Below are 15,369 nucleotides of genomic sequence, written 5' to 3' on the forward strand. Positions count from 1 at the left end.
TGGAGAGAGACAAGGGAGATGCAAGCTCAGGAATAGAGAGACGGGAGATGACACGGGAGCGATGGGAATAAAGAGAGGAGTATGGGGGGAAAGCTGAGGATAGCTCTGCTGACTTTCTGATTTGATTACCGTACTCTGTCAGAACTGATCCTCTCTTTTAAACATCTTTCTGCCCCTCTTCCTCTCTCTCTCTCTCTCTCTCTCTCCATCTCTCTTGACTTCCGACTCTTCACTGTCCATATCTTCTTTTCTCAGCTTTTCACGTGCCTCGACTCTGTCTCCTTCTGAATCTCCCAATACAGCTGCAGCTGCTCTGTATCTCATCCCTCCATCCTCTCTTCCGCTCGTTCTTCATCCTAAATCTTTGTTTTATGGAATTTTCCAGAAACTTGAAGACATAGTGAGGGAGAATATCTGTTCTGTTTACCACATAATATACACAATGTAACAAATTGTATTTTATTTTACATTTTGGCAATGGTATTAGCAAGAAGGAAATCCGGCAGAGGGGATATTATTAACAAAACATTGCCATAAATCAGGAAACTTCTGTCTTCTCTCTCGCTCTCTTGCTCTCTCGCTCTCTCTCTCTCTTACTGTCTGTACCTGCTTCTCTGCGTCGGGCAGATGTAGAAGAGTCCAGTAAGCTGTTTATAGGACCACAAGGAATTAGGATGTTATTCTTAGTTTTCCAGTGAACTAAGAAGCAATCAGTCAGGACCAAAAAGTATTTCTTGAAAGAATGATCATAATTCATAAGCAGTGTAAATATTGTGATGTGTCTTGTCTTCACTGATCATTAAACTGCAGTGCGGTCAAGTCAGCCCAGTTGCGGTTTTCAGTTCAGTTCCTGTCGCACGCCAAGCACACCACCCAGCGAGCTTCTGAAGGGCTGGATCACCGTCACTGACTTGTAACATTGACCAGCTGCTTAATCCCACAAGTGTCATTCACCTTTTTTCCTCTTCCTCATCCCTTTCCTCCTACTTTTGATAGTGGGCCCTCTGTGGTTTGTTTATGGAGCAATACCTCATTGGCCAGAGGGCCAGCACACCTATTGACCGGGCCGTAAAGATTGAAGCTAACCACCAAATACACCACTGGGTGAAAATATATGTCAGTCATATGGCTATCACTCCCTCAGGCTAGAGCGGGGTAGGTTGAAGACCGAGTGAGCGAGTCCTGTCAGCTGAGCAAGAGGTGTGGCCTTTCATTCCATTGTTTATGTGAAGAACTGCCCATTAATTAAGATGCTAGTGCACAAGTATTAGTTAAAATATGAAAAGGCTAAAACCCCTTTCCTTACCCATCCTTGGACTCTGAAGGACTGGCACTGATAAATCCGTTAGCTTCCCATAATTCTGATCAAACCTGAAGGCGCCATGGGCCTGACTAACTGTTTGCTGAGATTGGGCCGTGACTTGCTGCCAGCAAGGCAAGTGAGCTACCGTTGTGGTTTTGTCACTTGTTTGGGAGTTTACGTTAGCATGTCTCCTCCTCACTTCATACTTCCCTGTATTTCTTATGCTGTTAATTAGCTGTGCTCCTGAGGAGGCACGGGCGGAATATCTAAAGCAGTAATGCTGTCTGAGCTAGCAGAGTTTGACTGTCTGATGGATGGCTCCATAGTGTGTGTGTGTCGATATGTGTGTGTTTATGTGTGTCTGCCTTATGTATGTTAGGTGTGTGTGTGTCAGTTATTGTGTGTGTTCAGCGTGCCATATCATTTTCTATATTACCTGTCATTCAGTGTCTGTATCGCTGTTGGTATCTTCCACAACATTATTACACATCCGGTAGGTATCTGCCATCTCACAGATAAGCTTAGCACCAGGCGATGTGTGTGTGCACGCGTGGAAGCGGTGAGTCGTCACTTGAAGTGGGAGCCAAACTCAATTATACTCTCAGTGCTGCAGGCCATGGGGTTTGAACAGTCTGCTTGGTATTCATAACAATGTTGAGGCAAGAAGCTCAGCTTAACCTTCGCGGGGTCCTTCGTTTCTTCCCCATCCGTAGACGTGCACTTCTGATGTTCAACTCTGTGTCTGGGGCTCATTTCACCTCCATATCGTCTTTCTAACAGTTTACTCCATGTGTCCGTGTGTCCTCTGCTCATTGTTTGTTCTGCTGTGGTGGCAATGGTTGTTTAATTGATATTGTTGCCTTGGCATTTGACTGCTGTGGGGTAATGAGAGACCACGGCTGTATGCGTCTCAGACTGAACCAAAACACGTATTACTGCTAATGCTTTAAAGACGGCTTCCAGACCGAACCGTTTCACATCTAAAACGTGTTTGAGCACTTCAAAGAGATCGTGTGCTGCTCTTCCATTTGGAGAAACAAAGGAGCCCGTCTTAGCATTTGTGGATGGGACTACTGGAAGAGTTTCCTCAGAGTCAGACAGGTCAGGACTTAAACATAGGTAAGGTCAGAACTTGAATTACATAAACTACACACACACACACACACACACACACACACACACACACACACACACACATACAGTAGGAATAAAAATGTTGCATGTTGAGAAGTACAAATCTAATTCTTAATGTGAATATGCATATGAAAGGTTTATTTTAATGATAACCTCAATATTCCTTCATATAGCAGTGTGAGTCTCCTCTGTAATGTACAACTCTAGGATTCTGTAGTTAAGGTCAAGAGACAGAGACAGAATCAACTAGTAGCCATGTGGTTTTCTATTTCATACTTTTATCTGGCACATAAATGTGATCCACAGGACTATACGGCTATATGTTAGTTTCTCTCACTTCTAATCTCTCCAGAGCTTGTTTGTCTTGCAGGATTACTGTAGGCGTCGTGCTTAAATGAGATCTAGGTCATTGGAGTTGTGTGTGTGTGCGATATTGTGCATGTGTGTGTTTGTGTGTAACCCTGCTGTGTGCATGACATCACCTTCTTGTCTTTAAATAGCTCTCAGTAGCTTCTGTGACTGAAGTTGTAGGTGTGCACTGAGTAGATAGTACAGGACCTGAGGGGGAGATTATTAAGAATGTGCACACTGTGGCACAAGGAGCTGTGTGTGTGTGTGTGTTTGTATACAGTACTGGTTGCACACGGTATGTATTCCTGTTGTCCATATGTGTACACAGCACATGCAGAGCTCCTGTGTGTTATGAGTGGGATGCTTGGATTGTGTGTGCTGTATGGGCTCTGAAGTGAATATGTGCATGCAGATTTGTGTGTGTGTGTGTGTAATGAAAGCGTAGGCAGCGAGGCACACCCATGGTTAACCTCAGGGTGGGGCGTGCTGCTCCTCAGGATGTCACAAACCAGCAGCATATGGCAGCAGGCCCCGGCCTCTGCTTGGCTTTAAGATGCTCTGCATGCTCTGAGCTTTGTGGTGAATGGAGGTTGTCATCATATCGAACTTTGACAGTATTCCACCGTAGTCACTAGTTAGAAAGCTCTCGTGCTCGCTGCAGCCCCCTCACGACAATACAGTGGCTGAGCCCAGAGCCATGACTCTGCAGTAGAGGTTTGGGTCAGATGGGTAGAAAAGAGGGAGGGGGAGGGCAGGGTACCTGCTTTGTCAGCAACATCCACACAATCCATCCATCTTTCTCACACACACACACTCTCTCTCTCTTATCTCCTCCTCTCTTGCTCTTTTCCTCTTTTACCCAGTGTTTGTCAGAATGCTTAGTCATTGCAGTAGATCAATAGCTGATAGAACACATTACCATAAAGCTTGTTCCAATTAAACTTCAGTGTAATAAACCATTACACGCGCGTTATAACTAATAAAAATAGAAAACAAGCAGAGCAATACTAATGTGTCTGTTCCCCTGCAGCCCAAGCTGATGGCTAAGGACTTGCTGGACCTCGTGGCCTCGCACTTCAACCTCAAAGAGAAGGAGTACTTTGGAATTGCATACACGGACGAAACGTAAGTCACATAGAATAGTAATGCTATCACATGGCGTATGAGTCGCCCAGGACTCTCTTCACTTGATCGTGTTTGTTGGATTGGGTTTGTCAGTGCTTCCCCATCGCATGCTAAGTAACTGCAGACTATCAGCAGTTACACTCCTGTGTGAATGCAAGGTTTATGTAACAACATGTGGGACATCCATACAAGAAGCAGACAACAGGCTAAGTTGGTTTAGGCCTGATTCTCTCCTGATGAATTTCCAGTGTGCTTTTATATCAGTATTTTGATTTTGTTGTAAAGGTTTATTTAGGAATTAAATTCTTCTTGTAAATGTTCTTGTATAACAAAAAAAAAGATATCGAGTTTATGGTTTTCACTTCTTTTAAGTAAAAGGTGACTTATACCTTCTTTCAAGTAAAATATGAATTGTATGGTGAATCGTAAATGTGTGTTGTTCCTATGTATAATCAAATCCCGAAGTATAAAGGGTTTTGATGTTAGGATGAGGCTACGAGCGCCGTGCCCTGGGCTAGCAATGGATCACAAGTCTGTGTGTGTGAGAGGGATCGCGACAAGAACTGTGCTTGAAATGCAAAAATGACATTCAAATTAGTTGTATTGTGTTCGGTGACCTATTAAGACCGAAGCATCACAGCATAGCCCAGAACTAGTCATGCAAAGACACCAATGATTTACATACAGGCAAACACTGCCATGGCCTTTGTTTTCTCTCTTTTTGTTTGATCTCATGCAGCCGCTGATGCCAAGCAAGTCTGGCCTCTGCTCTGTGGCATTTGCATGGCTGTGGCATGCTGTGGCCAAAGTCAGTGCAGAAAAGCAATATCAGTTGTGCAGTCTTAGTCCCCCAGGCCTTATTCTATGATGTGTAGATTTGTTGCGTGTGCCTGGGGACTCGACTCGGCTCTGATCGCTCAGTGGTCAAAGAGGCCATTTGGGAGGGAAGGAGCCAGAGAATCAGAGACAGACACAGAAGGAGGGAGAGTTTGGGAGAGATGTTGCTCAGGAGACCATGCAGGGTTACCACGGTGACAAGCTGTCTCTGCAGTCTTTCTCTCTGTTGGAGGGAGACAGAGAAAAGAGAGGAGAGGGGGAGAGAAAGGGGGTGGGGGGAGGGAAGGGGGCAGACATAATAACAGGAAAATAAAAGTGATGAGGCTTCAGCAAAAATGTTCGGTGTTATGAAATGGAGTTTTTGTGTGTCTTAGTTCAGACAAGCCAGAATCACTAATTTGCTGTTATGTGATTTTGTCTCATCAGGGGCCATTTTAGTTGGCTTCAGTTGGACCGCCGGGTATTAGAACACGATTTCCCCAAGAAGTCTGGTCCCATTGTCCTCTACTTCTGTGTCAGGTGAGTCTTTCTTCAATCAATGAATCACCAAACTAACATACACGATGTACAATAGTTTCTGATTGCATGTGTGTGGGAGAGAGAAAGAAGGATGGGAGGAGTACATCATCTGTGTATGTGTTTGTGTATGCACGTGGCCTCATGCGGTAATAAGAACAGATTAACAAGGTTGGTTATGACAGGCCGCTATGAAATTGCTCTGACCCGAGTGTTTAACTCTCGCCATAGGGTCTCAGCCAATCATGAGCCTCTTAGACCTCGTCAGTATGTGCTGCATGCAAATCCTGTCAAATAGCTTTTGGGTGACTACAAAGTGCCACACTCCAAGCAGAATCCTACAAAGAGAAGCCGTGTCATTTATTCTATCTCGTTTGTACTAGACATTTTTATACAGAAGCACTCAGACGAGGTTTGTTGGCTGCTCGTTTGTGAAAAGGTCACTTGTCAATGAAATGCTAATCGGTTAGGAAAAATCCTGGTACTTGACTCAAATGATGAGGCAGGTGCCCTGACAGTGGGGGCTCCTCTTGCTGTTGCTGTGGTGGAGTCATCTCCTCCGTTAAAGCCAACTCTTCTCTGACCTGTTAGGGCAGGGTTATGAAACAACCCTTCAATCCCACATTCCTCTCAGCCCTTTGCACTGCTCATACAATGGCCCCACTGATATAGGAAACACTCCTGACTCTCACACAGGCACTGGATCATGTGTGTATTCGTGACAGAAAGTGTTTGTGTGTATGATTGTTTGTGTGTATGTGGGGGGTGCCTCTTCATTAAGTGATTGAAAAAGAAAGAAAAAGGCACCTGACCTGAGAAGAAATGGTCCAATCTTTCTTAATCTCAAATGAAAATGCACAGCACTTTCCAACCCATTTTGACTCTCCTAAACAAACACGCACACACACACACTGTTAGAGCCCGGAAGGGAAAGCCAGGGCTTTGTTTTGGTCCACTGGTGTGCTCCGTCCCCAGCATATCTCTATGATGTCATATACACCCCAGGGACTGAGCCTTGGTTAGCAACAAACATAGCAACGTGACGCACATTAAATCTGCGAAACAATGTCATTGAGTCATTTCCAGGGCGACATTTACGACACAGCTCATCATGACACAAAGAGGTGACTGTAAAGCTAAATCGTATTATTAGCACACAGACCTATTGTTCATCCTATTTAGTGAACAATGGTGTCATTGTGAAATGTGGTGTAATCAAAAGATGTGCAGATAATTATATTTGGCTGCCCTGACTGCCATCTTGGCCATCCCCGCTATTTTGGTTAATCACATTAACGGTGAGCATCTCTCTTTATCTTGGGTCAGATATAGAACCATACAAACCAACAGTGTATGTATTTGTGTGTGATGGTCAGGTTGGGGGGGTCACTGTGTGTGTATTTAAATAGACTAATAGGTGTTTGAGGATGTGGTGGTGGTGCTGTGACATTGTGAACTTTGACACCATTTTTAGGCCATCCCCCTTGTTTTCCCTCACAGTTCACTCTAATCTCTAACCTCAATCGATCCAAATGTCACACTGACTACACTTCACACACACACACACACACAACCCTCTTTCTCCCGTACACACACATGTGCAGATTCACGACTATAATGGAACAACGGTCAGCCCAAATGTCGGGTCTGAATCTCTTTTCAATTTGAGCACAATCACATTGTTGTGTGTGTGCCTGTGCACGTGCATCATGCCATGTATTTGCACACCGATGTGGTATTTGTGTGGCGCAGGTGCCCTCCTCTTGCTGATTCAGTGGGTGCCTCTCTGTATGCCTGCTGCTGGGCTGGCAGTGTGTGTATGTCTCATCAACACTGTGGCTTCAATTAAATGTTCACACTGAATATTGACGAGGCTACTCTCATTCTCTCTTGCAGCTCACTTGGTAATGCAATTTAAGTCCTTCAATATTGATCATCTTACAATCCCTCTCACTCAACACCTATACGCTCATAAGCACACAAAACACATTCGCTCATGTATGTTCATAGGAACGTGGACTTAGGTCACATCATACATACTCGTAGAGATGCATCAAGGCCTTTAATTAGAGTGTTGTATGTGGTATGTGGTATGGGCTTTGCGCCAGAGAAGAGCTAACAGTGAGTAGCTTCCTAGTGTACCATCGTAGCTCCCCTCTGGATCTGCATGAATTCATGAGCTAAATTTAGAAGGCATTATTATGTTAGCTTCCTACGCACCACTCTGCCAGAAGTGGGTTACTGTGCTTCTCTCTCCAGTATGTTAGTGTGTGTGTGTGTGTGTGTTTGTGTGTGTGTGTGTACTGTAGCTGCATGTGGCATCACGACAGCGCTGATGATGCAGAGAGGCAGACAATGTGTGAAGTGCCTCATGTGATCTTGCAATCCGTGTGTGTGTGTGTGTGTGTGTCTGTATGTGTGTGTTAATGTGTGTGCATTCAGATTGTGGAATGTGCTCACACTAACAAACTACTAATGGATTATTGCCAGCCACCATGGTGAGAGAGGGAATTGGCTCAGTGGGAAGTGAGAGCATGTGCTTTACAGGGTCAGCTTTTGGTATGGTGTGCCCCCCTCTGGTCACTTTGGTCATTGCATTATTTTTGTCACATCACGTGCACATGACACTACCAGAGCCTGCATGTTGAACACATCCTCCGATATTATGGACGTGTTCTTTTAGTTTGTGATTCATGTTTAATCCTCACTGGTGTTTTTTTTATAGAACTGAAGGTCAACGTATCTCGTTCTCGTTGCTGTTTCAAATGTATTGAAGATGTTTCTTCTATGTTTTCAGGTTCTACATAGAGAGTATATCTTACCTGAAGGACAATGCCACTATTGAGCTGTTTTTCCTGAATGCCAAATCCATCATCTTCAAGGTAAACTCATTATTTTGTCGCCATTATGTACAGTCTGTTTACTGTTGACTTGTTATAATGGAGGGGTGTGTTCATTCTGAAGGGTTCACAACAATGGGTCGTAGGAATACTCTGTAATGTTGGACATGAAATCAAAGTTTGTTTGCAAGAAAAAAGGTTGATGTGTTTTGTGAGTATATTTCATGTTTGCATTATGGAGAGTAATTACATTGCTGCAGCAGGCCACTTCATCAGCCCCTTTCTTTCCTTCTAAATGAAGAAGCCTGCTTGGACTGCAGTGCTTAACACTGATTTGATGTAGCAGAACATGTGATCAGCTGTTATCCGTCATGTTACGTGCTGCACCACATTCCAGCATTTAGCAAATCATTTGACACATTTGCTGCCATCTGTCAGGGTTGACGCACATTTATTTTGTCGTATTACAGTTTTTTGCAATTGCTAAAACACCAAATTCTGAAACTAGGTCCCTCTTTGTCAAAACTCTCCACACACACATAAGAAACATTTATTCTACATAGCTTCACATCTCTTGCAAACACTTAACTCAAAACTACAACACTACAACACTAAAACACAAAACTACTACACAACCACGAAACATGACAACTGCACTCATGTGCTCAGTATACAATATGAGTATCTAGAGGCATTTTTATTTTTAAATGCTGTATATAGAGACTATGGACACAAATGCAATGGGAGATCAATTTTGTTTATTTACTATACTCATAAACGTATAACAGTATCAGACACTATTACTTTTACTGATAACATAACATAACAAAGATAACATGAACATAGTTACTTTAAACCAAATATAGCATATTGCAATTGAAGTCCTGGAACTCTCCAAAATTAGCCTCCATTGTCGTGCACACCAAAGAGCAAACCTGAATTCTATTTATCGTTATGCCAAGCTCTGATTTCTAAGTGAACTAATTGGTTACAGGTGTTTTCACTTGTGCATTCTGTATGAAGGTGGTTGATAGTTTGTAGTATTTCTCAGGCAAACAACACACAGGCGTTACGTTGTGATAGAGGTGCCTAATGGTGATAACCGTGTAGTTATTTAGCAAAAAGAGCTTTTTAGAATTTCCAACGTAGTGTAAAGCACACAATGGGCCTATTGTTTAGCATACCTGGTCAGTAGATAAGCTACATAAGTTAGTGGTTTTAATAATTGTGCTACAAGTAGGTGAGTATATATACCGTAGTTTGTATATTTGGTGATTTAACTCAAACATTCTACTGACAAAAGGCCATTTTTTAGGAGTGAGGGGAGACAGTTAGCTGCTGTTCGTTCTTATCATTACTCTACCTGCTATCCCTGTGCATGCACAGTATAGCTATGCATAGATAAACTGTAACTTGGTTAGTGTACAGAACAAGCAGTGACACCAGTGTACAATGGTTATTTTACATGACCAGAAGAGGGCGTATGTGGCCTGAAGGAAAATAATGGGCCGGTCAAAGTCCAAGACGAAACTGTGATAATGTCATAAGAGATCAATTATATTATATATTAGCATGAATCATGGTATCACTGCTCACAGTGGTGGTCAGCTTCATCATAGCAACAAGTGTATAGTCATTCTCAACTGTAATGTTTAAAGTTTTGAATGGGTAAAATGCATGTTGAGTATAGTGCACTATACACAGGCTTATGATAGGAAAAGGGTATAAATGAGTGCCTTCCTTGGCTAATGCTGTCAAATAGTAAATGTAAGTTTAATTGTTCCATTTGCAAGGACCTGTCAGGCTGTCGTGTCCATTAGGAAGACAGTGAGACTCCCAAGTCGTCTGATTCAGTCCACCAGTGACTCCGTTAAAATGTCCTTGATGGAGATATCAGATTCTTCTCTGCTTATTCGTCACATGTCACCCTGATAACAAGTTCAGCTTAACACCTCCTGACAACCCCATGGAGCGAGAGGGAACAAAACACAAGAGCAGGAGAAGAAATATAATTGTATTTTGAGAGAACATGTTGCAAGTACTCAGTAGTTAAAGCAAAGTAGATCGGGATATATGCTTACTGTCTGCTGAGTGTTTGTATAAGAAGTGAGAAACATTCTCATACAGTACAATAACACACACTATGATGATGTGTAGGCTCGCTGGGTGGTACACTCAGGGTGGGTTTGGGTCTCGTGTTTCATCCTGGCTGTCTGATCTCCCAACCAATTAAAAGGTGGATTGTAAAGGGAACATTCCTGGCATACTTGACCCACGACTCACTGCCCACTAACCCTCATCCTTCTCCCCCTCAACGAATACACAGCATGTAATGTATATGTACACGCACATGGTCGACGATTACATACTCTAACACACAAAAAACAACAACAATAATCATTCGCTTAAAGACTCCATTCCTTTACCTTTTCCCCAGGAACCTTCGCATATCATCAAATAACAAAAATAAAACTAATAGAATTAAAAGCACCATTGGAAAATGTACTGAGTAATCAGTAACCGGAGCAGCCATGCCTACCCAACCCCCTCCGTTTGCCACTAATCTCTGAGCTCCATCCACATGAAGAGGTCATGAAATTAGAGAAGGGAGAGAGGAAAATACAGGGCGAGATGAAAGGAACTAGCAACCCCTTTTCATATAAATGGATGATGATCAGAGGCACGTCTACTTTTACTCGGCACAGTGTGTGTTTTATTTATTTACTTGCTGCGAGCAGTCTGAGAATGTGTCATCCGTGACTCTTGTCCTCTCTTTTGTCTACTTCCTGCAGGAAATTATTGAAGTGGAAAGTGATGTTGTCTTCGAACTGGCTTCTTTTATTGTACAAGTAAGATTTAGTGTGTGTGTGTGTCTGTGTGTGTATGTATCTGTTTTTCACCACTTGCACCAGCAGCCAAACATACTAGTTATTCTCGTAGTACTTTATTAATAAAAGTGTTCTTCTAAAATATCTCCACAAGTTTTCGATTTGAACCGACTATCATTCAACTCACATTATCTGTTGCGGTCATTATTGACGATGATTAAACTCATTTAATCTAATGTAGGCATCAAACTCTCAGTCATGTGCAATGACGCATAGAGGTTGAAATCCTAAAAAAAACCTCAACTGTCTTTGTTGGTAGCAGAATTCTTGGCTCCCAGTGAAATTCTTGGTGCAGTCACTCAGTGCTAATGTAGAACAGAGCTGAGCGGAAACTCTTATACTTCACAAATTATCCTCAACGCCAGCCCTCTTCTCTCTTCTCTCTCCTCTCCCTTTCTCAGAGTAGGTCAGTCCATTAACCGTAATTCTGCAAGGTCATGTTACACATAGACGGAGCTGAGTGGTGTGTGTGTGTGTGTGTGTGTGTGTGTGGGTGTGCTGTCTGCAGGTGCACAGTATCAGGTATCTGCTCTGCAGGCCTTCAGAAGTTTCACTCCAGATGGAGCTTGAGTGTTTCTCTCTGATACAGCACAGCAGACCTGACTTCACATTCATCAATGCAAACAAAACATAAACACATATTTTATAACCACTGCTTGGTGCTCTCTTATCCATTGATACATTTCCTGTCTTCTCTCACTACATTTATTCTTCCCTTTCTGCTGCACAGGAGGCTAAAGGAGATTTCACCAGGTGAGCATATAAATAACGAGTGATGATTATATGTGATGTACAGATAAGAAAGTAAAGGTTGTAGCTGAGAGTGTTCTTCACCTAAAAAAAAACCTTTGACTGGGAAAAAAAGGGAAGAAACCTTCAGGAGAGCAACAGAGGAGGATCCTTCTCCCCAGATGAATAGAAGCAATGGATGTCATGTGTACAGAAGGAATCATTACCGAGTTACAACACATGCAATGAGTATGACAGAGTGTATGAATAGTTGGTAGTAATCATGGACCACGATCCAGACCTCCATGATCCATCAGGCAGATGGAGCTAGAGAGGAGGAGTGGGCGGGGCACATCAGCAGGAACATGGCACCAGACTCAGCCAGGTCCAATGGACCCTATGAGACGTGAAGTCACAAGGACTCAGGGGAGGAAGCAGAGTTAATAATGTGCAATGGAGGGATGAAAATTCATACATAAGTAGAGAAATGGAAGGAGTATCAGTGTATCCCAAAACATCCCCCAGCAGCCTATAAGCAGCATATCAAGGGGCTTGACCAGGTAAACCGGATTCAGCCCGAACTATAAGCATTATCAAAGAGGAGAGTCTTCAGTCTACTCTTAAATGAGGTGACTGTGTCTGCCTCCCAGACTGAAGGTGGAAGCTGGTTCCATAAAAGAGGAGTGTGTGTAACGAAAGATAAAAGGTCTTCGTTTGGAGTAACTTTCTCCTAATTTAAGACAGGGCTCACCATTGGGACATAATAAATACCATCAGGAAATGTCCAAAAAAAAAGCCTGACAAAGTTTAGTTAAACTCTGTTGCTATGAAGCTTTCCAGTCATATGCAAGTTTCCTGTGAGCTACGTTGCACATGTGGCTCATCATCACACCTCTGTGTGATGTTGGCCTAAATGCCATCCCACATCCACTCATCCCTTTGTTGGATCACAGATAACAAACTACAGCTGCCACCACCTCTGACCTCATTTCCGCCAGTGAAAGAAGTAAATAAACATAATATCCTGCAGAGGGCTGGAATGTGACACACTCTGGAGACATTCCTCTCTCCCTCCTCCCCCTTTCCTTCCCCGATTTGTCCCACACACACAGACCTCCCTTCTCTAAAAAAAACTCTCTAGACCATACTACAGTACATTCAGTGCAGACCTCCTCCATGTTGCGTTTGACTATATCTGTCACTGCTTCTCTCCAAAAATACCCATTATGACTAATATTATTAGCTATTGGATTTCATTTTTCTAAAATAAGTTTTAAACAATGTTGTCCATTCCAGGAATTTCATTTTATTGCTGCTCGTGGAATTACTCTTCTTCCAATAATTTTGCAGGGATTCAATAAATCTGGATCTGCATTGGATAGAGGTTGAATTTTTATATTCATTTCAAATTATTTAAAGAACTTTATTTAGTGACCCGGTGAACATGTCGCAATGCCACAGTGCATCAGACGGAAGCGCTGTGCCAACGGCTGCTTGTTTCAGTAGTGGCGTTTTGCTTTTATTTTATTGTCTTTTTTGCACTTTTCCTCTCTTTTTCTTTTTCTTTTCTTTCACGTTTGTCTTAGTTACGGTCGGACACTGGACCATAACTACTTTTTTCGATAATTCTACTGTGGCTTTTGTTCACTTTGTCGTGAGTATCGGTGAGACACAGCAAAACAATGACGGGGTCCGTCGTCTACTCGCGTGCTCAGCTGATCGCGCTGTGCAGGCCAAGCTTCTGCCTGGAGACAGACCTGTGATCCCGCTGGAGCTACGGAGGAGGGCTCGCGGTTGCAGATCGGGTGTCAAGCGGAGGGCTAAAACGAGGAGATACAAACCCTCGGTACCGCCGATCATAACGGGAACGTGAGGTCTTTGGCGAATAAGACGGATGAGCTCGACGCGCTGGTAATGACCGAGAGGATCTTCCGTGAGAGCAGTCTCCTGTGCTTCACTGAGACGTGGCTACACGCTGACTATCCGGATCACAGCGCGTCTTTGCCCGGCTTCAGGACTGTTCGGGCTGACAGAGACGCTACACAGAGCGGTAAGAAGAGGGGGGGCGGGATCGCTGTTTATGTGAATGAACGGTGGTGCCACCCGGACCATGTGTGCGTGAAGGGGCGCTTCTGTAGCCCGAACATTGAACTGTTGGCCGTGGGGATGCGCCCGTACTATTTGCCGAGAGAGTTCACGTCCGCCATTGTGGTTGTCGTGTACGTGCCGCCATCAGCTGACGCTGAGGAAGCTGTGGACACCATCCACTCCACTGTGTCTGCTCTGCTGAATCATCAGCCTGGAGCATTCATGACTATCACTGGTGACTTTAACCACACCACATTGGATAAAGCTCTGCCAACCTTCCATCAATACATAGACTGCCCAACAAGGAACAATTAAACTCTGGACTTGCTGTATGTTAATACTAAGGACGCATACAGCGCCACTGCCCTTCCCCTCGGCAGGTCTGATCATGACCTGGTCCGGCTGACACCCAGGTATGTTCCTCTGGTGAAGAGGCTGCCTGTGACCACCAGGACTGTGAGGAGGTGGTCTCTGGAGGCTAACGACGCTCTACAGGACTGCTTCGAGTCAACGGACTGGGATGTGTGCGGACCGCACGGGGAGGACATCAACAGTATGACCGACAGCATCACGGAATACATCAAGTTCTGTGAACACACCACCATCCCATCACGGACTGTCGCTGCTTCCCCAACAACAAGCCCTGGATCACCAGGGACCTGAAGGCGCTTCTTAACATGAAGAAAGCTGCTTTCAGGTCTGGAGACAGGATGAGCTGAGGAGAGCCCAGCGCAACCTAAAGGTGAAGCTCAGGAGGCAAGGACTCCTACAGGAGGAAGCTGGAGGCCAAACCCAGCTGAACAACACAAGGAGGTGTGGTCTGGCATGAAGCAGATAACTGGCTTCAAGGTGGGAGGGAGACAGCCAGGGGCTCCCTGGAGAGGGCCAACGAGCTGAACTGTTTTTTCAATAGGTTCAGTTCACAGCCCTCCCCCCTCTCCTCCACACATCACCCCTCCCAAACACCCCCTCCCCTCTGTCCCCCTGCTGAGCTGCACATCCACCGAGCCCTCAATAACACTGGACACCACCACCCTCCCTCTCTCTGTGACGACTGACCAGGTGAGAAGACAGCTGGAGAAACTACACCAGCGCAGAGCTGAAGGTCCTGATGGCATCAGCCCCAGGGTCCTAAAGACCTGCGCCACCCAGCTGTCTGGTGTCCTGCAGCGCCTCTTCAACCTCAGCCTGAGGCTGGGGAAGTCCCGTGCTGTGGAAGACGCGTGCCTGGTCCCTGACCCAAAGAAGTCAGCACCATCTGGCCTCAACGACCACCGACCGGTCGCCCTCACCTCCCATGTGATGAAGGTGCTGGAGAGGCTGGTCTTGGCCCACCTCCGCCGCAGGTGAAATCATCGTTGGACCCTCTGCAATTTGCTTACCAGCCTCATGTGGGAGTGGACGACGCCATCATCTACCTGCTGCAACGAGCTCAGTCGCACCTGGATGGAACCGGTGTCTCTGTGAGAGTCACTTTCTTTGACTTCTCCAGTGCATTTAACACCATCCAGCCACTGCTGCTGAGTGAGAAGCTGGTGGCCGGTGTGGACGCGTCCAC

At 44.6% G+C, this 15,369-nt stretch overlaps 1 protein-coding gene across 5 annotated transcripts in view; it reads left to right on the top strand.

Moving 5' to 3' along the window:
* frmd4a (FERM domain containing 4A) overlaps nt 1-15,369 on the top strand; it is a 58,475-nt gene that overhangs the window by 22,863 nt on the left and 20,243 nt on the right. For all 5 annotated transcript variants that reach the window (XM_056416309.1, XM_056416308.1, XM_056416313.1 and 2 more), the window contains exons 3-7: nt 3,819-3,913; nt 5,177-5,269; nt 8,064-8,148; nt 10,899-10,955; nt 11,725-11,747. In XM_056416309.1, the coding sequence (XP_056272284.1) occupies nt 3,819-3,913; nt 5,177-5,269; nt 8,064-8,148; nt 10,899-10,955; nt 11,725-11,747 (353 nt within the window). The remainder of the gene's footprint in view (nt 1-3,818; nt 3,914-5,176; nt 5,270-8,063; nt 8,149-10,898; nt 10,956-11,724; nt 11,748-15,369) is intronic.

This window comes from Pseudoliparis swirei, chromosome 6 (genome assembly GCF_029220125.1).
Source record: "Pseudoliparis swirei isolate HS2019 ecotype Mariana Trench chromosome 6, NWPU_hadal_v1, whole genome shotgun sequence".
Lineage (NCBI taxonomy): Eukaryota > Metazoa > Chordata > Actinopteri > Perciformes > Liparidae > Pseudoliparis > Pseudoliparis swirei.